At 44.0% G+C, this 17442-nt stretch overlaps 1 protein-coding gene across 1 annotated transcript in view; it reads left to right on the plus strand.

Moving 5' to 3' along the window:
* The window catches only part of ARHGAP15 (Rho GTPase activating protein 15), a 413180-nt gene that overhangs the window by 53375 nt on the left and 342363 nt on the right, over positions 1–17442 (plus strand). The window contains exon 5 of the mRNA XM_038751348.1: positions 6853–6942. Coding sequence (XP_038607276.1) covers positions 6853–6942 — 90 coding nt within the window. The remainder of the gene's footprint in view (positions 1–6852; positions 6943–17442) is intronic.

A 17442-nucleotide genomic window follows, 5' to 3' on the forward strand; every position in this document is an offset into this window, starting at 1 on the left:
GAGGAGCTCAAGAATTCTGGCCCTTACTGTGCACTTACTGTGTGCAGAGCACTCTATTAAACACTTGGGAGATTATAATATAACAGAGTTCCCAGCCCAGAACAAGCTGATAGTCTAGAGGGGGAGACAGACGCTAACACGAACAAACAATTCCAAAGAGCTTACATTAGAGAAGTGGCATGGCTCAGTGGAAAGAGCACGGGCTTTGGAGTCTGAGGTCATGGGTTCAAATTCCGGCTCCGCCACTTGTCAGCTGTGTGACTTTGGGCAAGTCACTTCACTTCTCTGGGTCTCAGTTCCCTCATCTGGAAAATGGGGATGAAGACTGTGAGCCCCACGTGGGACAACCTGTTTACCTTGTAACCTCCCCAGCACTTGGAACAGTGCTTTGCACATAGTAAGTGCTTAATAAATGCTATTATTATTATTATTATTCTAATGTGGGAGACTGGCATAGATATATTCACAAACTGCATGTTGGCAACTTTCCCCATAAAGTGTCCTTTTATGACCTCACCCCACCACTGTCAAAGGCTTATCCAATCCTCAGGGAGCTAGCTGGAGCACTTAGTAGAGTGCTGTGCACACGGTAAAGCGCTCAATAAATACCACTGAATGAATGGAGATAAATCCTTCCCCTCTGACCTATCCAAATGTGGCCATGCTTCAACCTGCAGCCCATTAAGGTCTAGATGATTTTTCTGCCTTGGAAATGTCAATCAATCATGTTGATTGAGTGCTTACTATGTGCAGAGCACTGCACTGATCATTTTTTTTTAAATGGTCTTTGTTAAGTGCATGCTATGTGCCAGGCACTCTGCTAAGCACTGGAGTAGATGCAAGGTGATCAGGCTGGACACAGTCCACATTCCTGTGAGGCTCACAGTCTCAATCCCCATTTTGCAGTTGAGGTAACTGAGGCACAGTGAAGTGATTTGCCCAAGGTCACCCAGCAGACAAGCGGAGGAGCCAGAATTGGAATCCAGGTCCTTCTGGCTCACAGGCCCAGGCTTTATCTACTAGGTGACACTGCTTTCCCATTGGGAAAGTTCAATGGAAGAGTTCATAGACTCATTCCCTGCTCATAATGAGCAACGTTTCACGATTGCTGCTCTCAATCATTCAGTCAATCATATTTGAGCGCTTACTATGGGCACAGAACTGTATTAAGCGCATGCGAGAGTACAACATAACAGACCCATTCCCTCCCACAATGAGCTCTCCTTTTCCCTGCCTTAAAAACACATCGGGGCTTTGCTCAACCCCCAGAAAGCACCGCTCGGTGGATATCAACTCCAAAATCAATCTCCTGGGCTGAATATCAAGTAAACCATTTTTTATGATTTGAATGTGTTCTACCATCCCCTGATGTCTCTGTCCACGGCAACAATAGCTACAAAATGGAATTCACAATAGTCCCAAACTTTTCCGACAAAGTCATTGTTATCTAATGCGGCGCCTGCCTCCTCAAACCACTCATCCGGCCAGATTCTGAAAGCTAAAAAGGAGCAATCTAAAAAGCCTCTTTGGAAATAATTTGTTTACCGATTATTTTAATATTGTTTACTTCCAAGAAGAGCAAACTGGAGCATTAATTAGGTAAAGCAATAAAGTCAATGTGCATCCATTGTAGGAAGACTTTAATAGCAAAATGAGCTTATTTATGACCCCAAAACAATGCAATTTAGCAGGAAGATGAAGTGGGTTTTTCAATCAGGAGCCTATCCATTAATAAGCTTTGCATGAACTGAATAACTTGATCTCTCTCAAGGAGCCCTGAGGTCTTCAGTCCTCTGGCCTTGAGGGCAAGGATCACATCTACTACAGCTAGCAAACTCACCCAACGCTTAGCACAGCCCTCTGTACACAATGAGAAGCAATGAGAAGCAGCGTGGTCTTGTGGAAAGAGCACAAACCTGGAAGCCAGGGGACCTGGATTCTAATTCAGACTCTACCTCTTGTCTGCTGTTGACCTCGGACGAGTCACTTGACTTCTCTGGTCCTTGGTTTCCTCATCTGTAAAATGGGGATTAAGACTGTGAGCCCCATGTGGGACGTGGACAGTGTTCAACCCGATTAGCTTGTATAATAATAATAATGATGATGGCATTTATTAAGCACTTACTATGTGCAAAACACTGTTCTAAGTGCTGGGGAGGTTACAAGGTGATCAGGCTGTTCCATGGTGGGTTCACAGTCCTAATTATCCCAGCTTTGGGCAAGTCACTTAACTTCTCTGTGCCTCAGTTTACCTCATCTGTAAAATAGGGATTAAGACTGTGAGCCCCTCGTGGGACAACCTGATTACCTTGTAACCTCCCCAGCGCTTAGAACAGTGCTTTGCACATAGTAAGTGCTTAATAAATGTCATAAAGAATTGTCAGAGCTGGGATTTGAACCCATGACCTCTGACTCCAAAGCCCATGCTCTTTCCACTGAGCCACAGTGTTTCTCTTTTAGCTATCTACTCCAGCACTGTACAGTGCTGGCACAGAGTAAGCTCTTAACAAATACCATAAAGAAGTCCTCAAAAAATACCATTAATTAATTGGAGGTGAGAAAATAGCACTGTAAATAAATCCTACCTGTGTCCTAATCTTGTAGGACAAGTTGTGAAGCGGGATTCCTCCCTCCCACCCCATCTACACACACACAAGGATCTATCTGTCTTTGTATTAGCGTGCCTCAGTGGAAAGAGTAGGGGCTTTGGAGTCAGAGGTTATGGGTTCGAATGCCAGCTCTGCCACATATCTGCTGTGTGACATTGAGCAAGTCACTTAACTTCTCTGAGCCTCAGTTCCCTCATCTGTAAAATGGGGATTAAGACTGTGAGCCCCACGTGGGACAACCTGATCACCTTGTATACCCCCCAGTGCTTTGTACATAAAAGCGCTTAACGAACATCATCATTATTGTTATTATTATTATTTTGCCATCAAGGGACGGTGATTCTGCCTTGGGAACAGCCACCCCTTTGACCCAGAGACTTGGTGCTATACCAAGCAGAGGTTTCTATGCTGTTAAGCAAGGCCTTCCATAGGCTGTGGTTTCCCCCACCATATGGCCTCATCATTTCTAATAATTAGACAAAACGCTACTGTGGAACCTAGGGGAGGAAGAGAGAGGGGAAAGGCAGGGAACGCAGGATAATATATTCATGAATTTTATCAACAAAAACCTCTTTCCAATCAAAAATTAAATCAAGCCACTGATATAAATACAAATGAACCCTGGCTTTTTACATTATCCTGGATAGATGAATTCTCCTAATTTTCCTCCAGATCTGATCATTAGCTTCCATAAATACTGCAAAGTACATGACTTTTAATAAACCCAAAACCTCCTCGCTGTATATCGGGCTATATAAATGGGTAACGGAATATCACCCTTGTGCATGCCTCACCTTCAGCTGGGTTGGGAATTCTGATTTTATCATGCGTGCTGATTTCCATCCTTTGGTTTAAAATGATAATAACAGTAACTGGGGTACTTATTCGGTGCTTCATATGTGTCAAACATTGCATTAAGCACTGGGGTAGATACAAGATAGTAAGGTCCTCACAGTTTAAGTAGGGTGGAAAACAGGTATTGAATCCCTATTTTGCAGATGAGGGAACCGAAGCCCAGAAAAGTTAAGTGACTTAACTTTTAAAGGTCACACAGCAGGGATGTGTGGAGCTGTGATCAGAACACAGTGAACTTATCATGCCTGTATAAATAACTTTGTTCAATTGAACATTTAATGTATCCTTTTACCACTACTTGTAGATACTTTTGTATGTTCCTTCTGTTAAAGTGGAAGATTTTTCTTTTCTTTTGTTTTTTAGTGGCATTCGTTAAGCGCTTATTATGTATGTGCCAGGCTCTGTACTAAGTGCTTATGTGCCAGGCTCTGTACTAAGTGCTGGGGTAGATGCAAGCTTATCGGTTTGGACATCTTACCTCCTTCCCTTCCCCACAGCACCTGTATATATGTATATATGTTTGTACATATTTATTACTCTATTTATTTATTTATTTATTTTACTTGTACATATCTATTCTATTTATTTTATTTTGTTAGTATGTTTGGTTTTGTTCTCTGTCTCCCCCTTTTAGACTGTGAGCCCACTGTTGGGTAGGGACTGTCTCTATATGTTGCCAATTTGTACTTCCCAAGCACTTAGTCCAGTGCTCTGCACATAGTAAGCGCTCAATAAATACGATTGATGATGATGATGATGAAACAGTCTCTGTCCCACAAGGGGCTCGCAATTTTAATCCCCATTTACAGATGGGGTAACAGGCCCAGAAAAGTGAAGTGACTTGCCTAAGGACACACAGCAGGCAAGTGCTAGCAACAAAAATAGAACCCAGGTCTTTCTGACTCCTCCGCTTGGCCACACTGCTTCTCTTCAGGTGGTGGGTCAGGGATTGTGTCTTTTTCTTGTGTCGTGCTTTTCCAGGTGTTTAGCACAGGGCACCCAGAAGGAACCGGCTAAATATTGTGAATACTATGACTTTGTTTCTGAAGAATTTCCGGAGAGTGGTTTTTAGTTTACATTACTATGCCTGTATGCAGTATCCACATGGGGGATTAGGGCCTGTTGACAAGAGCACTGGCCTGGGAGTTGGGGAAAACTGGGTTTTAATCCCGGCTCTGACTCTTACCGACTGTGTGACTTTGACTGAGACACTGAAGGTGCCCAGGATAGGTCTTCTTCCCCTCTAGACTGTAAGCTCATTGTGGGTGGGGAATGTGACTGCCAATGCTCCTGTATAGTGCTCTCCCAAGCATTTAGGGCAAGTCACTTAACTTCTCTGTGCCTCAGTTACCTCATCTGTAAAATGGGGATGAAGACTGTGAGCCCCCTGTGGGACAACTTGATCACCTTGTAACCTCCCCAGCGCTTAGAACAGTGCTTTGCACATAGTAAGCGCTTAATAAATGCCATTATTATTATTATTATTATTATTATTTAGTATACTGCTCTCCTCATAGTAAGCACTCTAAAAATACCACTGATCGATTGATTGACTCAGCCAATGCAGTTGATACTGATTACCCGGGTCAAAGTTTATCTAATAATAATAATAATAATTAAGGTCCTTGTTAAGCACTTACTATATACCAAGCACTGTTCTAAGCATTGGAGTAGACACAAGTTAATCAGGTTGGACATAGACCCTGCCGCACATGAGGCTCACACTCTTAATCCCCATTTTACAGATGAGGTAACTGAGGTCCAAAGAATCTAAGTGACTTATCCAAGGTCGCACAGCAGATATGTGGCAGAGTCAGGATTAGAACCCTGGTCTCTGTGACTCCAAGGACCATGATCTATTCAATAAGACATACTGCTTCCCTTCCTGCTTATTCCTGTTGTCACCAGAGTGCATCTGTTCACACCTCTCCATAATAATAACTTTTGTATTTAAATGCTTGCTGTGTGCTAAGCTCTGTATTAAATAATAATAATGGCATTTATTAAGCGCTTACTATGTGCAAAGCACTGTTCTAAGCGCTGGGGAGATTACGAGGTGATCAGGTTGTCCCATGGGCAGCTCACAGTCTTCATCCCCATTTTACAGTTGAGGGAACTGAGGCGCAGAGAAGTTAAGTTACTTGCCCAAAGTCACACAGCTGACAATTGGCGGAGCCGGGATTTGAACCCATGACCTCTGACTCCAAAGCCCGGGCTCGTTCCACTTAGCCACACTGGGGGAGATACAGCATAATCAGATAGAGCCCAGTCCATGACCCACAACGGGGCTCATAATTTAAGGAGGAGGTTGAATAAGTAGGTTGAACAGTGAGGAGCAGCGTGGGTTAGTGGAAAGAGCATGAACCTGGGTTCTAATCCTGGCTTTGCCACTTGATGCTGTGTGTCCTTGGGCAAGTCACTTTTCTTCTCTGTTCCTCAGTTACCTCATCTGAAAAATGGGGTTTGAGACTGTGAGCCTCACGTGGGACATAGACCATGTCCAATCTGATTAGACAGAGAAATTAAGTCACTTACCCAAGTTCACACAGCAGGAATTTGAACCCAGGCCCTGTGATTCCCAGGGCTGTGCTCTTTCCATTAGGCCTCGTTGCTTCCCGAATTGTGGAGAGGGCAATGAGGGTGTCAGAGTGGGAAGGGCAAGAGGTGGCTGAGGAAAGGAGATGGGATGACTGGGTAATAATAACAATTGGAGCATTTGTTAAGTACCTACTATATAGCAAGCACTGAACTAAGCACTGGAGTAGATCCAATCCAATCCAAACCAATTGGATGTATTTACATTGTTCAGTTGCCATAGGACTTCCTTAAAACTGTTGCAGGGAGTTCAATAATAATAATAATGGCATTTATTAAGCGCTTACTATGTGCAAAGCACTGTTCTAAGTGCTGGGAAGGTTACAAGGTGATCAGGTTGTCCCACGGGGGGCTCACAGTCTTAATCCCCATTTTACAGATGAGGTAACTGAGGCCCAGAGAAGTGAAGTGACTTGCCCAAAGTCACACAGCTGACAATTGGCAGAGCCGGGATTTGAACCCATGAACTCTGACACCAAAGCCCGTGCTGTTTCCACTGAGCCACGCTGCTTCTCTATGATAGTCAGTGATAGTTCAGTGATAGTCTGGGGAGATTGGGAACCTGAGATTGATCCAAGGAAGACTGATGATTGCCAGGAAGGGCCAGTCGCAGTGATCAATCAGTGGTACGTACTGAGCACTTACCGTATGCAGAGCCCTGTACTAAGCATTTGGGAGAGTACACAGTAGCGGAGTTGGGACCAATCCAGAACAAGTAAATTCCCTCCATCCTACTGGGAAACATTTCTTCCCGTATCCTCCCATGACTCTCCTATTCCACTGTCATCCACAGAAAACTGGACACAAAGCAGAATTGGTGGACCTGTGTGGGGCTCAGATCGAATGGACCCCGGAGAAATCCAGCAAGAAGAACGTCTTCCAGGTAGGAAGTGATGGATGGCTTGGCCGGGGAAGTATTGCCGTGTGCTTCCATGGTTTATGCATGGATAGCAACCTTTGGAAAGTCTCCTTTGGTTCTTGTTCTGTCTGGGGCTGAGGGACAAGGGCAGCCCTAACTTTTGGGGGCCTGTTGATATGTTGAAGAATTACCCCTCATGTTCATGGATTTGAGAATGTATTGGGGACTGTTTTGGGTTCGAGTCTGCAATACTGACCCTGAAGGGTCCTTGGTGGAGAGAACACTCCCAGAGGGCATTCACCAGTTGCCCTCTCAAGAGTTGGGGGGAGAGCGGATACCATCTTGATTTTTCCGGGTGCTCAAGGTTGCCAGGATCTTTCCAGTAGGACAAGGAGGGCCTGTGCCCTGTCTTTACTAAGGTCAGTTCTCGATCGCGGTTGCTTCTCCAGAGGGAAAATGGAGGGAAATTGGAAGAATGTGTGAAATGTTTTCCCTCCTGAACATGGAGGGGAAAGAGGCAGAGTATGGTATCGAAAGAGCTAAGGTTAAGCGTTTTGCTCCCTCGCTAAAGACTGTCTGGATGAGACAATTTTGCAGGCTGGACAGATCAGACTTGAGGTCAGCCGTACGGTTTGTTTTCCAGTTATTTTCATGGTGAATCCATTAACATTGCCTCCCTATTGCTCATTGTGAGTACAGAGTTTTTTTGGCCTTCCCATGCTAAGTCCGGGCCCTTTAGGTAAAGCAAGATCGAGGTTGCTTTATTATGAGGGAATGAGGAAATGGGCTCTTCGGTAAACTATAAAGAAAGGAAGTTGTTTTCTCTTAAAGTTTTCTAATTCCCTGGTGGGACAGAGTGGAATGGGAGGTAATGGGGAGGGCAGTGTCACACAATGCTATAGTAAAGGAAAACAAGGAAATTGTGATTTAAGGAATGAGATGGATGTGTAGGGAGAGAGAAAAAATTGCTTTTGGCTACAAATAAGTGGAAATGTCCTAGCGAGTGTTTTGGCAAAACATTTGGTCTCTTTTTATGGTATTTGTTTTTGGTATGGTATGGTATGGCATGGTATGGTATGATATGGTATGGTATGGTATGGTATTTGTTTTTGGTATGGTATGGTATTTGTTAAGCACTTACTTTGTGTCAAGCACTGTACTAAGCACTGGAGTAGATACAAGTTAATCAGATTGGACACAGTCCATAGCCACAACTGGCTCACAGTCTCAATCTCCATTTTACAGTTGAGGTAACCGAGGCACAGAGAAGTTAATCAACTCGCCCACGGTCACAAGTGGTGGAGCAGAGATTAGAACTCAGATCCTTTGACTCCCAGGCCACACTCTTTCCACTAGGCCATGCTGCTTCTCACGCTGGTCTTGCACTTTTTGTACCTAAGCGAGTCTCAGCTGCTACTTACTGAGAAGATGAAGTAAAGTGTTCTATTTCTGCTCACAAAAGAGAAGTGGTCTTGGAAGAGAAAGGTCCAGCCTGGCTGCTCTAGCATCTTCTCGGTGTCACATCTCTGTCAAGGTCCCATCAGAGCTTGGGCATCACCATGGAGACGGCTACACTTTCAGTATCCTTAAAGCCTACCTTCGGGCCACAAAAGCGGAGTAGCCTGTGGGCCCCGTTGGCGTATTGAGGGAGGGGAGGTGGTGCCATCTTGCCTTTTCCATTGGTTTTTCCCAGGCAACTGGTTATTGGCATCATTCACCCGGATCTCCACATCTGCCAAAACAGAACAGTTTCCTGATGATTCTGTGTGGCTCCTTATCGACGGCTGGGAAAATCCATAGCGTTTTTGAGCAGGACTCTATCTCTTCCTCTGCCCCTACCGTGACAGGCTGTCTCTCTCCCGTTGGGTGCCATGTAACATGTGCTGGCATTCGAGTCCATTCGAGCGCCTCTCTGGATTATCTGAAACATCAGTTATCTGTCATCCACCCAGCTCCCCGCAGTTCCGGAAATCGAGGCCTAACTGCTCAGGGGCTTGGGCAATGCGAGATAATCCATTTCCAGCAGAATGCTGGGAATTTTTATGGAACGAGCAAATTTAGTTTTTTTCTCCGCCACTGAAACCGGGTCATTTGGAATACCCCAAAGTGCAAGGAACGGAGGACGTGGGTCTGCTGGTTCGATATGTCGGATGAAACCTTTGGAGCCGCAGATTATAAATCACGCTCCTAGTTTTGACAGAGTCAAAGAATCGGGACGGATTGGCCTGTGCAAAGTCTAGATGACGCACATCAATATTTGATCAGATACATTAGCTGGCCTAACTCTCAAATGATCAGAATAAACATGATTATGTCTCAGCAACATGGTATTAAAGTATTGTTTGTGTGTGTGTGTTTATGTGTGTGTGTGTGTGTGTGTTTGTGTGTGTGAGAGAAAGAGAGGAGAGAAGGGGTGGTGGAAAATGTTATGTGGGCTTCATTACCTACAGAATAATAAAGCATGTGTTCTTGACTGAAACAAGGCATTGAAGCCCTCAGCTCATGTGTTCCATTAGAAATAGCTTTGAAATTCCAAGTTTGAATTAGGTCCTGGCGTTCAATCTGGGGCCATGAATTATAGATTACAGATAGAAAATGACTATTGAGATTTTTGGTTCAAGAAAAATCAAAGAAGCAAAATTAGAAGTAATTTTAAATTTAAAATCTATCTCAAAAAGCAGATGGATTACTAATTATATGCCATATAATTAGAGTGAATGGTGGGAAATGGAACGGGAAATTAATAGGGAAAATTATTGTCTGCCTAAAATGAGCTCTAAAAACTCAAAAGCCCATATGGGTTTGGTGACCGGGGATCTAAAGAGAGAGGCAAAATGTTGGCCAGGTGACCTGTGTTTATCTAATCAATCAGTGGTACTTATTGAGTCCTCAACATGTGAGCAGAGCACTGTACTGAGCATTTGGAAGAATACAATGGAGTTGGTAGACATGATCCCTCTCCACAAAAATCTTACACGCTATTCACCCCTCCTTCAGCCCCATAGTGAGCATGCACACACACACACACACACACACACACAATTTATTTTAGTTATATACAGCACGTATATATATGTATATATGTTTGTACATATTTATTACTCTATTTATTTATTTTACTTGTACATATCTATTCTATTTATTTTATTTTGTTAGTATGTTTGGTTTTGTTCTCTGTCTCCCCCTTTTAGACTGTGAGCCCACTGTTGGGTAGGCACTGTCTCTATATGTTGCCAATTTGTACTTCCCAAGCGCTTAGTACAGTGCTCTGCACACACTAAGGGCTCAATAAATACGATTGATGATGATGATAATTTAGCATCAGATAATTCAATTTATTGTTTCATACCAATATCTGTCTCCCCCTCTAGACTGTAAGCTCACTGTGGGCAGGGAATGTGTCTACCAACTCTGTTATATTGTGCTCTCCCAAACACTTTGCACAGTGCTCTGCTCACAGTAAGCACTCAATAAATACGATTGATAGATGGAGCCTCACGTCCACCTAAGCTTGCTACGCCTACTGGATTTTGAATCCTTCAAGGGTAGAGTCTGATCTGCCCAACTGGTACCTCAATGATTACGTACCATCCAGATCCGATGTACTATATTAAGCTCTTGCAAGCACCATCATTTTAATCATCATCAAGGGTACAGAGCACTGTACTGAGCGCTTGGGAGAGTCCAGCACAGCATCGGAAGCACTGAGCTAGGCTCCGCCTCGTCTATTCAAAGAGAGAAAATTCCCCTCCCCTTTAAAGGGTTTTGTGGGGACTGACGTGTTGAGAAACAGTCACGGCCCCTTGCAAATTCATTCATCATTCAGTCGTATTTATTGAGCACTTACTGTGTGTAGAGCGCTGGACTAAGTACTTGGGAGAGTACAATGCAACAATAAACAGTCACATTCCCTGCCCACAACGAGCTTACAGTCCCCCTCGTCCCCCTCTCCATCCCCCTCATCTTACCTCCTTCCCTTCCCCACAGCACCTGTATATATGTATATATGTTTGTACATATTTATTACTCTATTTATTTTACTTGTACATATCTATTCTACTTATTTTATTTTGTTAGCATGTTTGGTTTTGTTCTCTGTCTCCCCCTTTTAGACTGTGAGCCCACTGTTGGGTAGGGACCGTCTCTATATGTTGCCAACTTGTACTTCCCAAGTGCTTAGTACAGTGCTCTGCACACAGTAAGCGCTCAATAAATACGATTGATTGATTGACTGATTGAGGCAGGAGAGACAGACATGAATACAAATAGATAAAATTACAGATGTATACAGAAGTGCTTGGGGGCTGGGAGGGGGAAGAACAAAGGAAATGAGTCAGGGTGACACCGAAGGGAGTGGGAGGTGAGGAAAAGTGGGGCTTAGTGTGGGAAGGCCTCTTGGAGGATATAGATGTAGATTGCAGATACAGTAATAATAATAATTATGGAATTTTTTAAGTGCTTACTAAGTGCAAGCACTGTTCTAAGCGCTGGGGGAGACACAAGTTAATCAGGTTGTCCCACATGGGGCTCACAGTCTTCATCCCCATTTGACAGGTGGGATAACCGAGGCACTGAGATGTTAAGTGACTTGCTCAAAGTCACACAGCTGACAAGTGGCGGAGCGGGATTAGAATCCACGACCTCTGATTTCCAAGCCCGTGCTCTTTCCACTGTCACACTGCTTCTCTGCTTCTTTAAAGGGCACTGCCCTGTAAAGGCATGGGCCTGCTGACCAGAAGAGACAGGGCAGATAGAAAACAGCTGCAGGGTCAAGAGATCCTTGGATGAGCCAGCCCGAATGGACTAAGAGAAGGAAAGTCGGGAACGGAGAGGGTGAAGCTAGGGATTGCGTGGTGGCCTCGCCCAATCCGTTAAGATGGTTTCCAGGCTCTCCACCAGCCTTTCCCATCTAACTTTAATAATAATAATAATCATGATGGTATTTGTTAAGCACTTACCTGTATATATGTATATATGTTTGTACATATTTATTACTCTATTTATTTTACTTGTCCATATCTATTCTATTTATTTTACTTTGTGAATATGTTTGGTTTTGTTCTCTGTCTCCCCCTTTTAGACTGTGAGCCCACTGTTGGGTAGGGACCGTCTCTAGATGTTGCCAATTTGTACTTCCCAAGCGCTTAGTACAGTGCTCTGCACATAGTAAGCACTCAATAAATACAATTGATGATGATGATGATGATGCAAAGCACTGTTGTAAGTGCTGGGGAGGTTACAAGGTGATGAGGTTGTCCCATGGGGGGCTCACAGTCTTCATCTCCATTTTACAGATGAGATCACTGAGGCACAGAGAAGTTAAGTGAGTTGCCCAAAGTCACACAGCTGACAGCTGGCGGAGCTGGGATTTGAACCCGTGACCTCTGACTCCAAAGCCTGGGATCTTTCCACTGAGCCACGATGAGTCTCCACTTGAGTGTTGCCAACTTGTACTTCCCAAGCGCTTAGTGCAGTGCTCTGCACACAGTAAGCGCTCAATAAATACGATTGAATGAATGAATGAATGATTTAGTGCTCAGGGGAATGGATTTTCGATTTCGGGGAGCCCCAAGGAAACTGGTTAACTAGAGCCATGTCAGAGAAAGCTCTTTTTCCAGCACTCTAGTTATTCTTTTGTTAGTATGTTTGGTTTTGTTCTCTGTCTCCCCCTTTTAGACTGTGAGCCCACTGTTGGGTAGGGACTGTCTCTATATGTTGCCAACTTGTACTTCCCAAGCGCTTAGTACAGTGCTCTGCACACAGGAAGTGCTCAATAAATACCACTGATTGATTACTCTACAGGTCTTCCTCTGTTACCCCTCAGTTGGCACTCATTGCACAAACCTTCCATCTCCAACCCTAATTCATTCTTTCAGTCGCTCAATAAATACAATTGGATGAATGAATGAATGAATGAATGAATGAGGGGATGCTGTTGATTTTTTGACTGATTAAACAAGTTTGAAGTGGTGGTGATTTTGGGTTTTTTTTTAATTCTATTGTGGGAGTCCTTCACCACAAGATGGGTAAATTAGAAGCTGCAGTTGCCATATATTAAGGAGTTGATCTGAGGTGAGTCTCCTGGTCAGATTCCCTCTCTGGCCGGGGGAATTAGCTGGGCCGGCATCACGTGGCTGTGAGTGAAGGGAAGATTTGTGTTGGAATCACATGCTTTGAGCATTCTTGTTAAGTGCCGGTTTGCTAGTAGGTGTTTAGCCTGAAACTTGAAGCAGTGCGGATTAAAAGGATTACAACATAATCTTAAATAATCCTGAATTTCATTGACAGGGAGGCGGTTGTAACGACAGAATCAGACCATTTTCAAGGGGTAGCGAGGTGCCAGGGAATGGGGGCCATGACTCCCCCAGTCCCTGAGGTAAAATGTCACCCCTCCTCCCAAAAAGAGGGAGGTCAGAGAGGTTTTGTGACAGGGGAACGGATTTTCCATTTCGGGGAGCCCCAAGGAAACTGGCTAACTAGAGCCATGTCAGAGGAAGCTCTTTTTCCAGCTTTCCAGTCAGTCCCCGGCTTTTTTAGAATGGATCCGCCTTTCAGAGGGGAAAAATGAGGGACCAGTCTGTTACATTGTATTCTCCCAAGCACTTAGTACAGTGTTCTGCACACAGTAAACACTTAATACATACGATTGATTGATTGGATTGAGTTAAATTATTGCCCAAGGCCCCAGGGCAGGTGAGTGGCGGAGCTGGGATTAGAACTACTAATGGCACTTTTATTGAGCGCTTACTATGTGCAAAGCACTGTTCTGAGCGCTGGGGAGGTTACAAGGTGATCAGGTTGTCCCACGGGGGGGCTCACAGTCTTCATCCCCAATGCCCTCCCCCGCACATCCGCCAAGCTAGCTCTCTTCCTCCCTTCAAAGCCCTACTGAGAGCTCACCTCCTCCAGGAGGCCTTCCAAGACTGAGCCCCCTCTTTCCTCTCCCCCTCCTCCCCCTCTCCATCCCTCCCGGCTTTCCTCCTTCCCCTCCCCACAGCACCTGTATATATGTATATATGTTTGTACGTATTTATTACTCTATTTATTTAGTTTATTTGTACATATTTATTCGATTTATTTTATTTTGTTAATATGTTGAGTCTTGTTGTCTGTCTCCCCTTTCTAGACTGTGAGCCCGCTGTTGAGTAGGGACTGTCTCTATATGTTGCCAACTTGTACTTCCCAAGCGCTTAGTACAGTGCTCTGCACACAGTAAGCGCTCAATAAATGCGATTGAATGAATGAATGAATGAATTTTACAGATGAGGTCACTGAGGCCCAGAGAATTTAAGTGACTTGCCCAAAGTCACACAGCTGACGAGTGGCGGAGCCGGGATTAGAACCCAGGTCCTTCGACTCCAAGGCCAGGGCTGTTTCCACCAGGTCAGGCTGCTCCTCGTACTGTGAGATGGAGGCATGGGGTTTCCATGTGACAGAAGACTGTTCTGACCCCTGCCAAAACAGCACCATTTAACCACAAAGGTCCCTGTGAGAAATGTTTCTGGGGGCAGAGGCGGTGTCCCTGACGGTCTTCTAGACTGTGAGCCCGCTGTTGGGTAGGGACCGTCTCTATGTGTCGCCGACTTGTACTTCCCAAGCGCTTAGTACAGTGCTCTGCACACAGTAAGCGCTCAATAAATACGATTGATTGATTGAAAAATTGGGTTCCGTCTGCCGAACCAAAGGGCTGGCCGCCACAAGGCTCATCCCCGCTCGTTGGGGCATCTTCTGTTGGCTGGAGTCATCATCAATCGTATTTATTGAGCGCTTACTATGTGCGGAGCACTGTACTAAGCGCTTGGGAAGTACAAATTGGCAACATACAGAGACAGTCCCTACCCAACAGTGGGCTCACAGTCTAAAAGGGGACTAAAAACAGTCAAAGGTCTAAAAATAAATAGAATAGATATGTACAAATAAAATAAATAAATCATCATCATCAATCGTATTTATTGAGCGCTTACTATGTGCGGAGCACTGTACTAAGCGCTTGGGAAGTACAAATTGGCAACATACAGAGACAGTCCCTACCCAACAGTGGGCTCACAGTCTAAAAGGGGACTAAAAACAGTCAAAGGTCTAAAAATAAATAGAATAGATATGTACAAATAAAATAAATAAATCATCATCATCAATCGTATTTATTGAGCGCTTACTATGTGCGGAGCACTGTACAAAGTGCTTGGGAAGTACAAATTGGCAACATACAGAGACAGTCCCTACCCAACAGTGGGCTCACAGTCTAAAAGGGGACTAAAAACAGTCTAAAGTCTAAAAATAAATGGAATAGATATGTACAAATAAAATAAATAAATCATCATCAATCGTATTTATTGAGCGCTCACCATGTGCAGAGCACTGTACTAAGCGCTTGGGAAGCACAAATTGGCAACATACAGAGACAGTCCCTACCCAACAGTGGGCTCACAGTCTAAAAGGGGACTGAAAATAGTATAAAGTCTAAAAATAAATAGAATAGATATGTACAAATAAAATAAATCAATCATCATCAATCGTATTTATTGAGCGCTCACTATGTGCAGAGACTGTACTAAGCACTTGGGAAGCACAAATTGGCAACATACAGAGACAGTCCCTACCCAACAGTGGGCTCACAGTCTAAAAGGGGACTAAAAACAGTCTAAAGTCTAAAAATAAATGGAATAGATATGTACAAATAAAATAAATAAATCATCATCAATCGTATTTATGCAGAGCACTGTACTAAGCGCTTGGGAAGCAAAATTGGCAACATACAGAGACAGTCCCTACCCAACATTGGGCTCACAGTCTAAAAGGGGACTGAAAACAGTCTAAAGTCTAAAAATAAATAGAATAGATATGTACAAATAAAATAAATAAATCATCATCAATCGTATTTATGCAGAGCACTGTACTAAGCGCTTGGGAAGCAAAATTGGCAACATACAGAGACAGTCCCTACCCAACAGTGGGCTCACAGTCTAAAAGGGGACTGAAAACAGTCTAAAGTCTAAAAATAAATAGAATAGATATGTACAAATACAATAAAAAAATAAAACTGGGTGGCGGTGTGTGAGGCGGCAAGCGCTTAGTACAGTGCTCTGCACACAGTAAGCGCTCAATAAATGCGATTGAATGAATGAATGAATGAATGAGGACTTTATCTTGTCTCTGAAATAATAACCGCTGTTGTATTATTTCTGTGTGAAATATTAGGGAGCCTCCTGCATTATTCATAAAAAAACATTGCTGCCATCTGGTGGACAGTTCAGGTGTCAACACCGGTTTCCTCCGGATTGATTTTTATTTGCAAAATTAACAGTGTGGGTTAAACTTTTCACGTTTCAAAGTTTCTTCTTGGCGACGACGGCCCTTTTTTGAAACCTCGAGCAACAGGACCAAAGCGGCCGACTTCTTGCATCTCTCCTCTGGGACAGGGATGGAGCCTGAATGGACTGTCTCTATATGTTGCCAATCTGTACTTCCCAAGCGCTTAGTCCAGTGCTCTGCACGTAGCAAGCGCTCAATAAATACGATTGATGATGATGATGAATCTGAGGGGCAGCTTTTAATTTTTAATGACATTTATAATAATAATAATGGCATTTGTTAAGCGCTTACTATGTGCAAAGCACCGTTCGAAGCGCTGGGGAGGTTACAAGGTGATCAGGTTGTCCCACGGGTGGCTCGCAGTCTTAATCCCCATTCTACAGATGAGGGAACTGAGGCCCAGAGAAGTGAAGTGACTTGCCTAAAGTCACACAGCTAATTGGCGGAGTCGGGATTTGAACCCATGACCTCTGACTCCAAAGCCCGGGCTCTTTCCACGGAGCCATGCTACGCGCCAAAGATTTTCCTCAGAGAAAAGGAGGCAGAGAAGAGCAGCGAAGCAGCGTGGTTCAGTGGAAAAGAGCCCGGGCTTTGGAGTCAGAGGCCATGGGTTCAAAGCCAGGCTCTGTCAATTGTCAGCTGTGTGACTTTGGGCAAGTCACTTAACTTCTCTGGGCCTCAGTTACCTCATCTGCAAAATGGGGATTAAGACTGTGAGCCCCCCGTGGGACAACCTGATCACCTTGTAACCTCCCCAGTGCTTAGAACAGTGCTTTGCACATAGAAAGCACTTAATAAATGCTATTATTATTATTATTATTATTATTATTTTCCTAAGGCTTTCCAAGAGAACAGGTTCTTTCCAGACCTGTGGATTGGTTGGGTTTATTTACACCCTTTCGAACAGCTCATTAACAGTTTGAGCGACTTTTTTTTTGGTCTCCCCCTCTACACTGTAAGCTTGTTTTGGGCAGAGAAACATTTCTACCAGCTCTGTTGCATGGCACCCTTCTAAGCGCTTAGTACAGTGCAATCCACACAATTCCCCCCACCCTACCTCCTTCCCCTCCCCACAGCACCCGTATATATGTTTGTACAGATTTATTACTCTATTTATTTTACTTGTACATATTTACTATTCTATTTATTTTGTTAATGATGTGCATTTAGCTTTAATTCTATTTAATTCTATTTGTTCTGACGACTTGACAC

This window comes from Tachyglossus aculeatus, chromosome 9, assembly GCF_015852505.1.
Source record: "Tachyglossus aculeatus isolate mTacAcu1 chromosome 9, mTacAcu1.pri, whole genome shotgun sequence".
Classification (NCBI taxonomy): Eukaryota; Metazoa; Chordata; class Mammalia; order Monotremata; family Tachyglossidae; genus Tachyglossus; species Tachyglossus aculeatus.